The sequence below is a fragment of the Urocitellus parryii genome, chromosome 3, assembly GCF_045843805.1.
Source record: "Urocitellus parryii isolate mUroPar1 chromosome 3, mUroPar1.hap1, whole genome shotgun sequence".
NCBI classification, from domain to species: Eukaryota; Metazoa; Chordata; class Mammalia; order Rodentia; family Sciuridae; genus Urocitellus; species Urocitellus parryii.
The window spans coordinates 156,135,500-156,152,181 of NC_135533.1; the positions used below are offsets into that span (position 1 = coordinate 156,135,500).

Genomic DNA, 16,682 nt, shown 5'->3' on the forward strand with positions numbered 1-16,682 from the left:
AAAGGGCTCTGGGCACCCAAGGTCAAATGCCAGCAGTCTTTCAGATACTTATAATACGACGAGTGTGTGCCTGTGCCATGGTCAGACCCAGACAGGTAGCACCTCCCTAGATGTGGACACTGGAAGAAGGTCCACCCTGGGATGGCCCAAGGAAAATAACTAGGTTTAAGAAAGGGTAATAAAGAATAGATGTAGTCCCACAGGTGGCCTAAAAGATTGGGCAACTGATATCTGCAGCCTTTCCAATGATGCTGTTTTGTCCCTATAGTGATCAGCAATACACAAGCCTCATGAGGATAGTCAATATCTGCTTTTCAGGATGGGGCAGACTAATGGGGCAGAAGAGTCACTGTCAGCTCTGAGAGAAGAGTCTTCTAGATCGAGAGTAGGCAGCAGGTTTAGAGGCACCCCTGGAGCTTCTCTCCCTTAGCCAACACCTGCCATGAGGACAGATGCTGAAACATCTAAATTTTAACAACTGCAAACCATGGGAGAACAAAACAGCTTCTGATCAACAGGATATTTAATATGAAATTTCCACTGCCCTATAGAACACCATCTCTAGGAGCAACAGATATTATGCTCAGACACCAAGACACAGACAAAAGAGGAAGTGCCTATGTCCTCAAAAGAAAGTGTCCAGGCCAAGCCCCTTGGCACATATCTGTAATACCAGCAACTTGGGAGGCTGAGGCAGGAGGATCCCAAGTTTGAGGTCAACCTGAGCAATTTAATGAGACCCTGTCTCAAAACAAAAATAAAAAAAGGGCTGGGCATGTAACTCAATGGTAGAGTGCCCTGGGTTACATTCCTAGTACCACCAAAAAAAAAAAAAAAAAAAAAGAAAGGAAGGAACACATGATTCAAACATCCCCCAAGTCTCCCTTCTCACTCCAATTAAATCTTTTGCAACGCTCTTACAGTTCCCACAGCACATAGTAGGCCTGTAGCAAGATACCTGGAACCTGACTGAGAGGCCTCTTTCTGTAATCACAGTACTTTCCTACTAAGCTAGAGATTATTTCTCTTGCCTAATCAACACATTTCTGGTCCATGAAGCAGAGCAGGTAGCAAGGTTATCAAGAGGACCTCTGCTGTCTCTGGGTTCCTGCACCTAGCACTGTGGCTGACACCTGTCCCAGGCTCAAGGACTAAAAAAAGGAATTACAATGTGAGAATAGAGGAACACTGTACCTGTTGCTGGTTTTGATGGTGCAACTTAATCAGGTGCTGCTGCTGTTGCTGCTGCTGCTGGAGCTGTTGCTGCTGCTGTACCACTGCCTGGAACTGTTGCTGCATGGCACTCTGCTGCGCTTGGAATTGCTGTTGCTGTTGCTGCTGCTGTAGCGCAGCCTGCTGCTGTTGGAATTGCTGTTGTTGCTGCTGTTGCTGCTGCTGCTGCAGTGCCACCTGCTGGAGCTGGAGCTGAGCTGAAGAGGAGACCCAGATTTAGGCCCAAGTCAACCCAATGGCTGCCCCAGGCTGCATGGTAAGGGAAGCAGTAGCAAGCCAAGGCTCCACTGACACAGCTACTCTGTAGACAGGAAGGGAATTTGGGTAGAGCTTCCTGCCCAGGCTGCTGCTGGAACCTGAACACTCCTGATCAGTCAGGAAGTGGAATTTGTGTCAATTTACTATCATGAATTACTCTATAACAATCAAAGAGAAAAGGGCCAATGCCCAGTGACATAGGCCTGTAATCCCAGCTATATAGGAGGCTAAGGCAGAAGGATCAAGTTCAAGGCCAGATGGGGATACACAACAAGACCCTGTCTCAAAATAAAAAACAAAAGGGCTGGGGTTGTAGTAGCTCAATGGTAGAGCACTCACCTAGCATGTGTGAGGCACTGGGTTGGTCCTCAGCACCACATAAAAAAGAATAAAATAGGGCTGGGATTGTGGCTCAGTGGCAGAGTGTTAGGATTACACGTGTTAGGCACCACATAATACATAAATAAAATAGAGGTATTGTGCCCATCTACAACTAAAAAATCTATATTAAAAAAAAAGTATATATATATATATATATATAAAAGGGACTGGGAAGCTGGGCATGGCGGTGCACGCCTGTAATCCTAGTGGCTTGGGAGGCTGAGGCAGGAGGATTGTGAGTTCAAAGGGTTTAGTGAGGCGCTAAGCAACTCGGTGAGACCTTGTCTCTAAATAAAATACAAAATAGGGCTGGGAATGGGTTGAGCGTCCCTGAGTTCAATCCCTGGTAACAAAAACCAAGAAGTTGGGAGGCTGTAGATGTAGCTCAGTGGTAGAATGGATTCAATTCCTAGTACCATGGAAGAGGAAACAAGGGCCAACTAAGTCTGAGGATCAAACCCAGTACCTCATACATGCAAGGCAAGTGCTCTACTACTGAGGCACAACCCCAGATAAAACTAAGTCTTTTGGTTGGACAAAAGGCAGTCTCTGGTCATCAGTATTAGCAATGCTAATCTTCTATCTTTGTGGATTTGCCTATTGTGGACATTTCAAATGAATGGCATCAAACAAGCTGGGTGCAGTACTGCACAACTGTAATCCCATCAAGTTGGGCTGAAGCAGAAGAATCACAAGTTCAAAGCCAGTCTCAGCAACTTGGTGAGGCTCTGAGCAACTTAGTGAGACTCTGTCTCCCACCCCCCAAAAAAATGGTGTGGGGGGGGCGGTTTGGACATGTGGCTCAGTGATTAAGTTCAATCCCTGGTACCAAAGGAAAAAAAAAAAAGACCAAAAAAAGTTGTAGATTATTATCTGCTTTACTGATATTTTATTGCCAAATAACATTCCATTATATGGATTTACCATATTTTGTTCAACAGTCATCAGCTGATGGACATATGGCTTGTTTCCATTTTGGGGCTACTGTTAACAATACTGATATAACAGTCACAAGATTTTCCACAGCAAGGTTTCTTTTGAGGTGATGAAAATGTTCTAAAATTGATTGTGGTGATGTCTGTGTAACTGTGACTGTAACAAAAAACCACTGACTGGTGCATTTTTTAAAAAAATATTTTAAAGTTGTTGATGGACCTTTATTTATTTGTATGTGGTGCTGAGAATTGAACCCACTGCCTCATGCATGCCAGGCAAGCATGCTACCACTGAGCCACAACTCCAGCCCCAACTGCTGCATTTTTAATGGACAAATTATATACTAATAAGAATCGATCAAGCTGTTAAAAAAAAAAAGTGAAGGAATGAACTGAGAAATCTTTTGTGTGCTTGGACCAGTTTCCCCAATGGTAACATTTTGTAAAATTGTAACATCACAATCAGAATGTGTGCTAAAGGGGCTGGGAATGTGGCTCAAGCGGTAGGGCGCTTGCCTGTGCCTGGCATGCATGCATGCGGCCTGGGTTCGATCCTCAGCACCACATACAAAGATGTTGTGTCTGCCGAAAACTAAAACTAAAAAAAAAAAAAAAAAAAAAACCTAAAAAAAAAACCCAAAAAACAAAGAATGTGTGCTAAATTTTGTGGGCATTGTACTAAATTCTATACAAATTTTATCACCTGTCCCCATTCAGCCACCTCCAGAGCAAGACACTAAACAATTCCAATATCCTATAGATTCCTCAGTTGTCACCTCCCTTCAAACAACTCTGCTCCTCAAGATCCAACAACTACTAAGGCGCCCTCTTTTTCCAAAATTTTGTCACTTCAAAATTATATAAAATAGTTTTAAAGTGTTACATACTAAGAAAATGACACAGTATGAACTCTTTTGGCTTGGCCTTTTTTTTTTTTTTTCTTCCACATAATTCTCTGAAGATCATCCACTTTCTAGTGATACCAATAGCTCCTCCTGCCAAGTATTATTCCATGGTATGAATATTGACTACTCAGGGCACCTGAGATGACTGCAGATTCAGTATATTACAAATAAAACTATAAGCCAGGTGCAGTGGTACACAATCTGTAATCCCAGAGCTTGAAAGACTGAGACAGTGGGATTGCAAGTTTGAGGCCAGCTTAAGCATCTCAGCAAGACCTATCTCAAAATAAAGAGGGGCTGTTGAATGGATCTCAATGTTGGAGTATACCTGGGTTCAATTCCTAGTGCTACAAAACAAACAAAACAAACTATAAGCACTTGTGCTGAGTCTTTCTGTTTTTGTTTTTATGAGTACCGGGGATTGAACTCAGGGGCACTTGACCACTGAACCACATCCCCAGCTTATTTCATATTTTATTTAGAGAGTCTCACTGAATTGCTTAGTGCCTGGCTTCTGCTGAGGCTGGCTTTGAACTTGCGATCCTTCTGCCTCAGTTCCTGAGCTGCTGGGAATGCAGGTATGAGCCACCACTTCCAGCTTCTGCATGAGTTTTTATGGGAAGTTTCCATTTCTATGCAATAAATGCCCAGGAATGTTATGGCTGAAGTACATGTTTCCTTTTTAAAGAAGCTGTACTGAATTTTACCATCTGCAATATATGAGTGTTTCAGTTTCACCATCATCAGCACTTGATATTATCATATGATTTATTTTAGCCATTCCTGGTAGGTGTAACAAGTATTATATTTACGTTTTAGATGCAGACTTGTAACTCTGTTTAGAATTCAGAAAACATGAGAATGACAATAATCCTTTAAATTTCTGAGGCTTGCTTTATGGTTAATTTTTGTAAACATATTTGTTCCATGCTGTGCTTAGCTTAAGTTGCTCATTACATTGTTCGAAGCTTCTCTGAACATTTCAATTCTTGTCTGCTTAACTAACAATAACAAAAGAAGTAACTGAGGTACTTGTCCAATAAATCTGTTCATCTTCTATTTTTGTATCTTTCTGTTACACTGTGTTTCCTGAAGGATAACACAGTTGTACTATTTCCTTACAGTTCTACTCAATTTCAGGTTTTTCGTCTTTTAGCAGGAAAAACTTAGATCATTCACATTTACTATGATTACTTACATTTTTTAAAAATTATTTTTTAAGTCGTTGATAGACCTTTATTTTATTCATTTACATGCGGTGCTGAAAATTGAACCCAGTGCCTCATACATGCCAGGCAAATGAGCTACCGCAGAGCCACAACCCCAGCCCTGATATACTCACATTTTTAAACACATTTCTATTTGTCTCTTCTCATCTTTTCCTTTTCAGGAACTGAACCCAAGGGTGTTTAACCAATGAACATCCCTAATCCCCAAAACCTCCTTTTTTGAGACAGGGTCTGGCTAAGTTCCTTAGGGCCTTGCTAGGTTTTCAGGTTGGCCTTGAATTTACAATCCTCTTGCTTCAGCCTCCTGAGTCGCTGGGATTACAGGAGTGCACCACTGCAATGGCTTTTTTATTTTAGATTGTATTTTCTTTGAATGACTGGCTTGGACTTTGTGTGCTGTTTAGATTGTTTGTCATTTTTTTCCATTATTCCATTTTTTCTATTGTTTAAAAATTTACAAATTATTTCTTTTAGCAATTATTTTTCAATTTTATAATGTATATATAATTTAAAAGTATAGAGTTTTCTGGGTGTGGTGGTACAGTACATTCCTGTAATCATCTGAGCAATTCAAGAGGCTGAGGCAGGAGGATAACAAATTTGGGGCCAGGAGGATTACAAGTTTGGGAGGCTGAGACGAGAGAATCTCAAGTTGAGGCTAGCCTCAGCAATTTAGTGGAGCCCTAAGCAACTTAGATTCTGTCTCAAAATTAAAAATAAGAAGGGCTGGGATGTAGCTCAGTGATACAGTGCCCCGGGCTAAATCCCCAGCAACTAAGCCAGGCTTTAAGCAACTTAGCTAGATGGGGTCTCCAAAAGTGGGGTGGTGGTGGAGTGAGGATGTGGCTAAGTGCCCCGGTACCATTAAAAAAAAAAAAGAAAGAAAGAAAGTAGAGCTTACCAATACTTTAACCTCTTTCCCCAATTTACTATTTTTTATATTTTGGGGTACTAGAGATTGAACCCAGGGGCATGTAACCACCGAGCCACACATCCACCCCTTTTTAAATTAGGCTTGGAGTGCAGCAAGGCTGTGTAGAAATTAGCTTTGAGCATTATTGACATTTTGGCCCAGATAATTAAATTTTATTTTGTGGGGTACCATTCTATGTAAGAATCTTTAGCAGTATCTCTGGTCTCTACCCACTATGTGCCAGTGGCGCCCCTACAGTTGTGACATCCAAAATGATCTCCAGGCATTGTCAGATGTCTCTGTGATACACAACTGCCCCAGCTGAGAATCAGTGGCTTAGATTTACACACATTTACTACCCCTCATGTTTAATATCTCTTTTCCTACTGTACCCTTATATCTCAAAAAGATGGCTTGAGGGGGAAGAGAAAATGGTGAGCAAATAAAAGACTATACCTTTTAAAAAGCCTTTTGGTGAAGGTCCTAGATGTTGTTAATCTAAAAATATCTTGTCTCCCCTCACCTTTTACGAGATTTGCGGGCACACAATGGTTGACAGCTCTGTTCCCAATGCCTTAACATTTTACCACCTTTTATACTACTGCTGGAGTTCACTTAGTGTTCCTTTAACAAGAACTAGCTGTTTCTAAGATACTCTCCCGGCTTTGATGTTTGCATTTTTGCAACAACAGGTTAAGACACAGGTGACCTAGTTAGTTCACTTGGGTCAGCTGGCTTTTTGTTACCTCTTCATGAACTATTTTCTTCTGTTCTCTCCATTTTGTGCTCTAGGGCTTCGATTAGAATCTGGTTATATTTTTGCTCTTTTTAAAATTTTTTAGTTGCAGTTAGACGCAATACCTTCACTTTATTTATTTCTTCATGTGGTGCTGAGGAATGAACTCAGGTCCTTGAATGTGCTAGGTGGGTGCTCTGCCACGGAGCCACAACCTCAGCCTAGATATTTCTGCTCTTATCTTCCACATTTTTAAAATTATATTTTTATTTGAACACAATATCTTTATTTTATTTACTTTATGTGGTGCTGGGGATCGAACTCAGTGCCTCATGCATGCTAGGCAAGCGCTCAATCACTGAGCCACAACCTCAGCCCCAATCTTCCACATTTCTTGCCCTTGCTTTTGTATTTTCCTCATCTTCTCTGTGCTTCATTCTAGGTAATTTCTTCAGATCTAGCTTCTAGTTTACAAATTCTTTCTTCAGTTCCATTGAATCTGATGTTCACTTATCCATACATTCTTCTTTCAATGTTGTATTTCTCATTTCCACAAGTTCCACTGGATCCTTTTCAGATCTCCTTTGTCACTCCTGATAGGGCATTTTCAATTGCCATCCTATCTTTTATTTCTTTTCTTTTCCTCAGTACTCGGGATTTAGCCCAGGGCAGTGTACCACTGAGCTACATCCCCAGCCCTTCTTTTTTTTTTTATACTATTGAGCATAAATGCATCAAAGGTCCCATTCAAAACCAGAGTCCATTAATAAACTTGAAGAACTCCAATAAATAAATGATTGGTACATAAAGTTTGGGGTACTTTTTTTTTTTTTTTTTTTTACACAGCAATAGCTAACTGATGGCCTTTGTAGTGCTATTAGGGATTTTTTTTTTTTTAGTTTTTTTTTTAATTTGTTTTAATTAGTTACACATGACAATACAATGATCTTGACATATCATACATTTGAATCAGATGGGATACAATTTCTCATTTTTCTGAATGTACAGGTTGCAGAATCACATTGGTCATGCAGTCATGTACCCACAGCAATAATAATGTCTATTTTATTCTGCTGTCCCCAGCCCTTATTTTAAATTTTGAGACAGAATCTAAGTTGCTTAGGGCTCTACTAAATTGCTGAGACTGGCCTCAACTTGAGATTCTTTTGTCTCAGCCTCCCAAATTGATGGAATTATAGACTTTCGCTACCATGTCCACATTATTTCTTTTCTTTTTTTTTTTTAATGTTTACATAGCAGCTTTATTCATAATTGCCCAAAACTGCAAAGAATCTAAAATGTCCTACAAATGGGGAATAGATAAAACAAATGGTAGTACATCCACACAATGGCGTATGACTCAGGAACAAGAACTAATGTTAACAACCAATGACATTGGTAAATCTCAAATTTATTATTAGTAAATTGAGTATCAAAAAGTTATATCTGTATAATTCCACTTATATAACATTCTTCAAAACATAAACCATAAGGACAAAGACAAATCAATGATTACTAGAGGTTAGTAACTGGTTTTAACTATAAAGTAGCAGGAGTGAATTTGGTGGGGGGTAGGCTAATAGGACCGTTCCATACCTTGATTGTAATGGTTATTACATACCTCAATGCATAATTTATCAAAGCTTATATCACTATAACCCAGAGTAAATTTTACTTTTTTTTTTTGCAGTAATAGGGACTAAATTCAGGGCACTCTATCAATGAGATACAACCCCAGAAATTTTTATTTTATTTTTTTTATTTTAAGACAGTCTTGCTAAATTACCCAGGCTGGCCTCAAATTTACAATTATCCTGCCTCTACCTCCAGAGTAATTGGGATTATAGGTGAATGTCGATATGCCTGGTTCTAATGTAAATTCTAAGAATACAGGTTTAAAAATTGATGGTGTAAAATAAGCCTATATACTGTATGATTCTATTTATATGGTATTCATGCTAAAGCAAAAATACAGGGACAGAAAACAGATCAGTGGTTGCCAGGAACTGAAGATAAGGGATAAGAGTTGACAACAACAAGGCCTGCGGAGTTTTGGGGTGATAACAAATATTCTGTATCTGGACTGTGGTGGTGGTTCACTCACATATTAATGTGTCCAAGTCCACAGAACTTAAACTAGAAAGGGTAAACTTTATACAAATTATCTTAATTTTTTAAAAAAGAAGAGGAAAAAGATTCAATAACTAGCTTTAAGTCAGAAACAGTGGTGCACATCTGTAATCCCAGGTACTCAGGAGTTTTTAAAAAAACAAGATATGCTACAGGGGAAATATCTAGAATCTAAAATTCTTATCCCAACATGACTATTTTAATTCTTCCATTTGATTTTGGCCAAATTATGTTCCCATGTTTCTCAATCACCCAGATATTTATATTTCTCATCCTTGTTTACCAGAACCATTCAGGAATTTAAAAAAAACTATTTTAAATATTAAATTATGAAATTCCAACTGGATATGGTGGCACATGCCTGTAATCACAACTACTCGGGATGCTGAGGGGGGGTATTGCAAGCTTGAGGCCAGCCTGGGCAACTTTCAAAACTCTGTCTCAAATAAAAAATAAAAAGGGATGAGGATGTAGTTCAGTGCTTGCCTAGTATGCCTGAGGTCCTGGGTTAAATCCCCAGCACTGCAAAAAAGGGTGCATGTATATGCATTTGTATGTGTGTGTGTGTGTGTGTGTGTGTGTGTATAAATAAAATTCTATATGGTTGTAAAATGGCTTTGGCAGTCTCAGTACACAATTTTTTATTTTAACAGAATTACCTACCAGGAGAGACTTATAATGTGATGTTAATTAAACTGGACCTCATTCAAGGAGACTACGAGAGCAAAATTTTAGCAAGATAATACCAGGATTTTTAAAGCAAAAAAAATAAGAAAATGCATTTTAAGGACTTGATAACAGAGACTGGCACACAGTAGGTGCTTAATTAATGTACTTTTGTTAAGAAGGCAGTATAATGCAGAGGAAAGGGCCTGCATAGGGTTTTAATCACACTTGGCACCACCAGTTAATGTTGTCTTGGGCATAACCTGTCAACTTTCTGAGCCTATTTATTTTTCTTATGATATTAATCCCATACCAGTATAGCCATACTGAGAATTAAGGAGGTTTAACAGATTTCCAGAGCTTGTTGCAGTTTGTGCACAATTAGTAACTACCTCCTTCCTTTGGCTGTGCCTGAATACAATAGAAGTCCGCACTTTCCAGACAGAAGAGCCTATAGTCAGTAGCTTTCTCCTGTGTCACCTGATTCAGGATCTGGTTAGGTAAACTTTGGGTGCCAGCCTGAGAGGCAGAGGCAAGAGCAAGACTAAAGGGTATATATTCATGGTCAAAGAATGGTATGGAAGTTTAGTGTAGGTAGCAAAGACTGAAGTAATGTAATGCCCACTCCTTACAAATATATCAACTCTGGATAAATGGCTAGGAACTGAAATTCTGTACAAGAAACAAAAATTCCTAGTAAAATGAGATCGTTTCAGTTGTAATCTTCTATCCTAGACCCTTTACAAGATTCTGTTATAACTTGGATCCTAAATGTATCCCAAAGGCCCATATGTTAAAAGACTTGATCTCAGGGTAAAGTAAAACTTCTAGGAGGTGGGGCCTGGTGGGAGATCCTTAAATCATTGGGATATTGAAAGGGATTGTGGGACTTCAGGCACTCCCACTTTTTTTCCTTTTTTTTGCTTCCTGGCCATAAAATGAAAGGTTTTGGTCACCACATATACCAGCTTATCTATGCTATCTCACCAGAAAGCCAAAGCAACAGAGCCAATCAATCATGGACTGGAACTTTTAAAACTTTAAGTCAAAATAAGCATTTGCTCATTATAAACTGATATCTCAAGTATTTTATAATAGTGACAGCAAGCTGACTAAGCTAGGCCCCTAGTAGTGCTTGGGCCTGATGCCCTTGTCTGATAGGGTAGGCCCTCCAAGAGGTGATAGTTAATTAAATTTTAATGGGTAGCTTCCAGCCACTGGGAAAGGAGATAGCTGGTGCAGTCCCAAATACAGCAACTCTCTCAAGGACACACTCTAAATAACTGGTATCAGAACTCTCCAGAATTGTGGAATTCAAATGCTGATGCTGGATAAGCTCATACAAGGGCAAGGATCAGCCAGAGCACTTCAGTTAACGGAATTTCTCCAAATTCTCACATATGCCAAGATGGGATTTGTCCCTAAAGGACCCAGCTGCCCTACCAACAGGTACCTTGTTTTCTCCTCCTACAATATAGTCTCTAACACACTTTAATACCAGCCAGGCTTATTTGTTTTCTTCTTCCCTTTATCCTATCTCCAGACCCTTGCACAGATATAAAAAGGCTCATCACTATTCCCATGTCCCCACTGCCACCCAAGTGAGGACCTATGAACTTGGAAGAAAGATGCATGGCCAGAAGCCCATTATAGGGATACCTTGGTGGTGATACCTCTCATTGAATGGTAAAGAAATCATCTTCCCTGCAGGGGCTCTAGGTCTACTAACAGTCTAGCCTTTATTTGTACATTCAGCGGTCTAAGAGGGCTTGTGGGAGGTCATCCTTAATATCAGCTCAACCTACGGGGTGGGATCCTGGGATTAAGAGTGAGGGATAAATTGTTAGCACCTGGGCTCTGCTGATATTTTCTCTTATAAAACACAGCAGGGATTAAGTAAAGTTCACTGGATTTGGCAACTGCAACCTCTCTAGAGAGAATGGAGGGAACAGTATTGGGAGGGGACACACAGCATGGGAAGTTTTTTTTTTTTTTTAATATATAGATATATATATAGGTACTTCCGAGAGAACCAAACTCCATTTGTACTCCCCCATCCTATAGGAACCAGTGCTTGGAGGGGGAGGGGAGTGGGATCAGCTGATCAGTCACCAGCACTGTCATCACCATTGCCGGAGAGGTCGAGAACAGACATCATGGAATCAGACAGCTTGCTGGCGATTTTATCTGTACACTTCTGCATCTTCTTCTTATTTTTCAAGGCAGATGCCAAAGCCTGACCCTGTTGCAAAGGATCTGTCTCCATGATCCTCTGCAGCATCGGACGGCGGTCCACTGGGCTGACATCCACCACACTGTTGTTCTTGGGACGGGGGTAGTCCACATTGCGTTTAGCCCACCCCATCTGATGGCGGTTTGGATTGGTGCAATACCCAGTGAGGTCTCCAATCTTATATACGGTGGTTTTATTTTCAGTGGCATCTGCTATTTTCACCATCGGAGAATGAAGCCACTTAATCTCCATTTCGAGCGGGTCTGTGTCGCCCAACAGCTCATCTGATTCTCCGGTGGCCAAGCATTCCATGGTGTCTTCATTGGCCTGCTCAGTATCTTCAATGTCAAAGACCTCAGTCATTTCCTTAACAATCTCAGCACTCAGGTGGGCTGGTAGAGTGTGGGTGGGTGGTGGTGGTGTATAGAAACTGATCTTTCCACTCACCCAGTCAGCTAGGACAGCTTTAGCAGCCTGCTCCTGACTGTATAAGCCTCCCTTCTTCTTTCCCAAGCGGTGGGCCACTGCAGTCAGAAAGTGCTCAGTGGTCTGGAACCCAGAAACTCCATAGTAGTTGGAATTCTCTTCCAGGTTGCAGCGCTGTAAAATGGTCTCCACTGGGGTCACAGGATCTGCCAGCTTCTGCACATGGATGCAGTTACGCAAAATAGTGCCCACCTCGGAGTTGGGTCCTGGGACAATGCCTGGAGCATCCAGCAGCCTGATGAACTTGTCTAGGTAGACCTCCTGCATGAATTTGGTAACCCCAGGAACGGCTCCCACACTGCTGCATGCTGCGCTTCAGGCTATTGATCAGGCTGCTCTTCCCAACATTGGGAAGGCCCACAACACCCACACGGATGTGGGTGCGTACTTCACCCAGGCGGCAATAGTTTCCCAGAACCCTCATGAGATTTTCAGCTCCAAAGCAAGCTTTGCTTTTTAGCAGCGATTCAGGGGCTTGATCCACTGGCACATTACACCGATTCAGGTTTTTGACCTGATGTTGGGTGCTGGCCTTAAAAGCCACAGTTGGCAGCTCATTACGAAGGTAATCCAACCACTTCTCCACAATCTCCTTAGGAACCAGGTCAATTTTGTTCAAGACCAGGACCAGCTTCTTGTTGCCCTCTGCCCGCAAAACAGCCTCCTCCATTTGGAAACACCGACAGCCCAATGGGTCTCTGGCATCCAGGACTTCCAGAATCACATCAGAGTATTGTACTACCTTACGGAACTCCTTGTAATAAGCCTTCCTTGTAGCCTCATCATCCAGCTGAGGAAACATATTTAATTCCTGCAAAACCTCCTCCTTGTGCTCAAACTCCTCCTGGCGTCTCAGGACATCCTGACAGTAGCTCTCAATGGTCCTGCGGCTGTCTCTCTCTTGCTCCCGGGCAGCCTGCTGCTTCTCCCTCATCTCCTCAACCCTCTTCTTCTTTAATTCTGCCTCCCGGCTGGCATGATCATTGCAATGAACAAACTGGGGAGCGGAGGGCACTTTGGAAGTTGCTTTCTTTCCATTTTGCTTTATAGGCTTCTTACAGCCTTTGGAACCTTTACTTGGCTTTTTATTTTTGTGTCTGTGCTTCATCATGATGTATCAGTCCAGCTTGAAAATGGGTAATTCCAAATATGCCCACTTTTTTCCTCTCTATTCCAAGCTGGCAGGCATCTCTGGTTTCACCTCAAATAGTCGATCCTTATGGCGCTGCCGGCTTGGGTGAGCGCTCACCAAGAGAAAAGAGGAGAAGAGTCTCTTACCTACACTTCCGGCGGGGATCACAGAGGAGAGGGTAGCACAACTACCAGGATGGAAGACATCCACATTATTTCTTTATTCACGTGGACAGTACATATGTAACAATTTTCTGGTGTGGATCCTGAGAGCTTATACATCTGTTTACTATCTTTGTTCTCCCTTATGGTGTCTCTGCTTCCTCTCCTACCTGGTCATTTTTGATTATGTGCTCACTACATTACCTTAATCTGTGCAATTCTCACAGGCTTAAACTGGAGGTGTTTTCCTGCAATCTAAGATGACTCTAGGGCAGCTGGGGGGTACCACAGGCCCCAGAACAAATCCTAGCTGGAGAGAGGAATTCTAGACTTGCTTTCCCCATCTAGCAGTGAGCGACATTTAGCCTTCCAAAGTATAGCCTAATCAGGATCTAGGTATTCAGGAGAAGGGGTCTTCAATACCCAGTCTGTCACATAGCCAGAAGTAGAAGTTATTTTTGTTTTGTTATTTGAAGTGTTGGGAAATGAACCCAGGGGGCTCTACCACTGAGCCACATCCCCAGCCCTTTTTTATATTTTATTTAGAGATAGTGTCTCACTGAGTTGCTTAGAGCCTCACTGGCTTTGAACTCATAATCTTCCTGCCTCAGCCTTCTGAGCCACTGGGATTACAGGCATGTGCCACTATGCCCAGCTAGAAATTATTATTATTTTTTTAATTTTTTAGTTTTAAGTGGACATACAATCTCTTTTTTTTTTTTAATGTGGTGCTAAGAATCGAATCCAGTGCCTCACATGCTAGCATGTGGCTACTACTTGAGCCACATCCCCAGCCGTAGAAATTATTTTTAAAGTCACTTTCACATGGTACAAAATTTGCTACAGAGCAAAAACACAGAATCGGGGGAAAAAGTCCTTCTTTCAACCCTATACTACAACCCCTACCCATATGCACAGTTAGCAGTCTCAGCATTTTCTTGCTAACCTTGGTCACCTGGAGACAATGACAGTGTCCCCTGTCCTACCTTTTGGGAGTCCCTGAAAAATCCACACTTTGACTTTACTGGGTAAAGACAGTAAGCATGCAGTGATGTATGCAGAAGCCATCAGGAAGGGATATCAAATGTCCATTGGGCAACACTCCTATTTCAGGTAGGCCAAGGAGGTAAGAAGTCTAGAGCAGGGAGGGACAGAAACAGTAACAGGACGGCAGAAGAAGACACATCAACTTTCAATTAGTGCCACCCAGTAGACCAGACCCTGTGAAAGCTGAAAACAGGATGTGGGCCAAGGTTAGAATAGGAGGGTGTGGGCAGGATAGTAGAGCTTCACCACTGAATTTCTGACAAATAACTGGTTCAAGACAAAGACTAGGATTATAAGGCAAACCATGTAAGCACTCCAAACTCATATATTTAAAAACCATTTCCTATTATAAAACAGAAATCTAAAAAGGAATCCAAACAGTACACAGATCATACTGTAAAAGGTGCTGGAACTTCTGTATATCCTTGCCTAAACCCACCCCATGTGTATATGAGGTGCATGAAATCAGGAGATTGTGCTGAAGAGCTGAGATTGTCTAAGGATGAGATTGGAATGTACCAAGAGTTAGATGGCAAGAAATCAGTAAGAAGGAGAGAATGAAGATAAGAGAGGGAATGACAAGGAAGGTAGGACGGAGGATGCTTGCAGCATCTGAGAAGGAAACCTGACACAGGTAGGGACATGTGAGTGATCAGAAGTTTCCATTCCAGTTCTTGGCCCAAGTGCAATTCCAGTTCTTGGCTATAGCTGCCTCGCTGGCAAAGCAGGGAGAGCTGCTCTGCACTCCTCAAAGGGTTACTGTGAGAGATACATGGCAAAAATATACCCAAACACTAAAACCTATATACAGATGTCCACAGCATATTTACTTATAATAGCTCAAAACTGGAACTACCCAGATGTCCTTTAAAGTTTAATAATTATGAAACATCCATTCCATGGCACTCTACACAGCAACTAAAGGAATGAACTATAGGTACAGCTTGGATTTTAAGGGCATCATGAGGAATACAAGAGCTAATCTCAAAAAGTCATGTATCATATAAGTCTGTTTCTACAACTGAAAAGTGATAGTGTAGAGAGGAAAGGAAGATAGGTCACAGATTAGAGGGAAGGTGCAATTTTTTTTTTTCTTTTTCTTAGCAATATAGCGAACTGAACCTGGGGCCTTGAAAATACAAGGCAAACTTCATCAATGAGCTACAACCCTAGTCCTCTTTGAAACAGGGTTTTGCTAGGTTGCCCAGGCTGGCCTGGAACATCTGATTCTCCTGCCTCAGCCTTCTGAGCACTCAGATTATAAGTGTGAGCTATCATGCCCTGTGTGAGAGGATATAATTTCTCAGATATGATATAGGAATTTGTTTGTTGGTGATGATGGAATAGTTCTGTATACTGTGTACAGTGATGGCTGCTTGATTACACATGTGAAGAAATCTCACAGAGCTATATATACTCTTATATGCACATCCAGGAATGCATATAAAAACTGGTGAAGTCTAGCAGCACAATTCACAATAGCTAGAATGTGGAACCAACCTAGATGCCCTTCAATAGATGAATGGATCAAAAATATGTGGCATTTATACACAATGGAATATTACTCAGCACTAAAAAATAACAAGATCATGGCATTTGCAGGCAAATGGATGGCATTAGAGTATTATGCTAAGTGAAGTTAGCCAATCCCTAAAAAACAAATGCCGAATGTCTTCTCTGATATAAGGGGGATGACTCAAAATGGGATAGGGAGGAAGAGCATGAGAAGAAGACTACGACTTAATAGGGAAGAAAAAGGAGGGAAAAAGAGGGAGAAGGGGAGTTGCATGGAAGATGGAAGGAGAACCTCATTGTTATACAGAATACATATATAATGTTATATGAGAAAAAGAAAAAAAAGTGTGTCACATTAGATTGGATAGAGAGAAAAGATGGGAGAGGAGGGGAGGAGTAGGGAGGATAGGAAGGGCAGCAGAATAGAATAGACAATGATTGATGTATGTACATTCCATGTATGTATTATATGTCAAAATACATTCTGCTGTCATGTATGACTAAAAAAAATAAAAATTAAAAAAAAGAATTGTAATGCATTCTGCTGTTATATATAAATAAAAAAATAATAAAATTTTAAAAATGAACTGGAAAACAAAAAAATAAAAAAAAAAACCTGGTGAAGTCTGAATGAAAATCTCAACTTGTACTATTTCTAGCCCTGTGCTATTTCTCACTTTGGATAATATACTAATTAAGATATTATCACTGGGCTGGGGTAG

General features: G+C 41.0%; 1 protein-coding gene and 1 pseudogene across 13 annotated transcripts in view; both read right to left on the reverse strand.

Moving 5' to 3' along the window:
- Med15 (mediator complex subunit 15) overlaps positions 1-16,682 on the reverse strand; it is a 79,665-nt gene that overhangs the window by 21,840 nt on the left and 41,143 nt on the right. For all 12 annotated transcript variants that reach the window (XM_077796168.1, XM_077796165.1, XM_077796167.1 and 9 more), the window contains one exon: positions 1,195-1,430. In XM_077796168.1, the coding sequence (XP_077652294.1) occupies positions 1,195-1,430 (236 nt within the window). The remainder of the gene's footprint in view (positions 1-1,194; positions 1,431-16,682) is intronic.
- On the reverse strand, positions 10,822-13,443 carry LOC144253659 (guanine nucleotide-binding protein-like 3-like protein pseudogene; annotated as a pseudogene). The gene is made up of 2 exons (XR_013343355.1): positions 13,384-13,443; positions 10,822-13,269 (listed from the first exon to the last, which is right to left on the reverse strand). The product of XR_013343355.1 is annotated as a guanine nucleotide-binding protein-like 3-like protein pseudogene (transcript).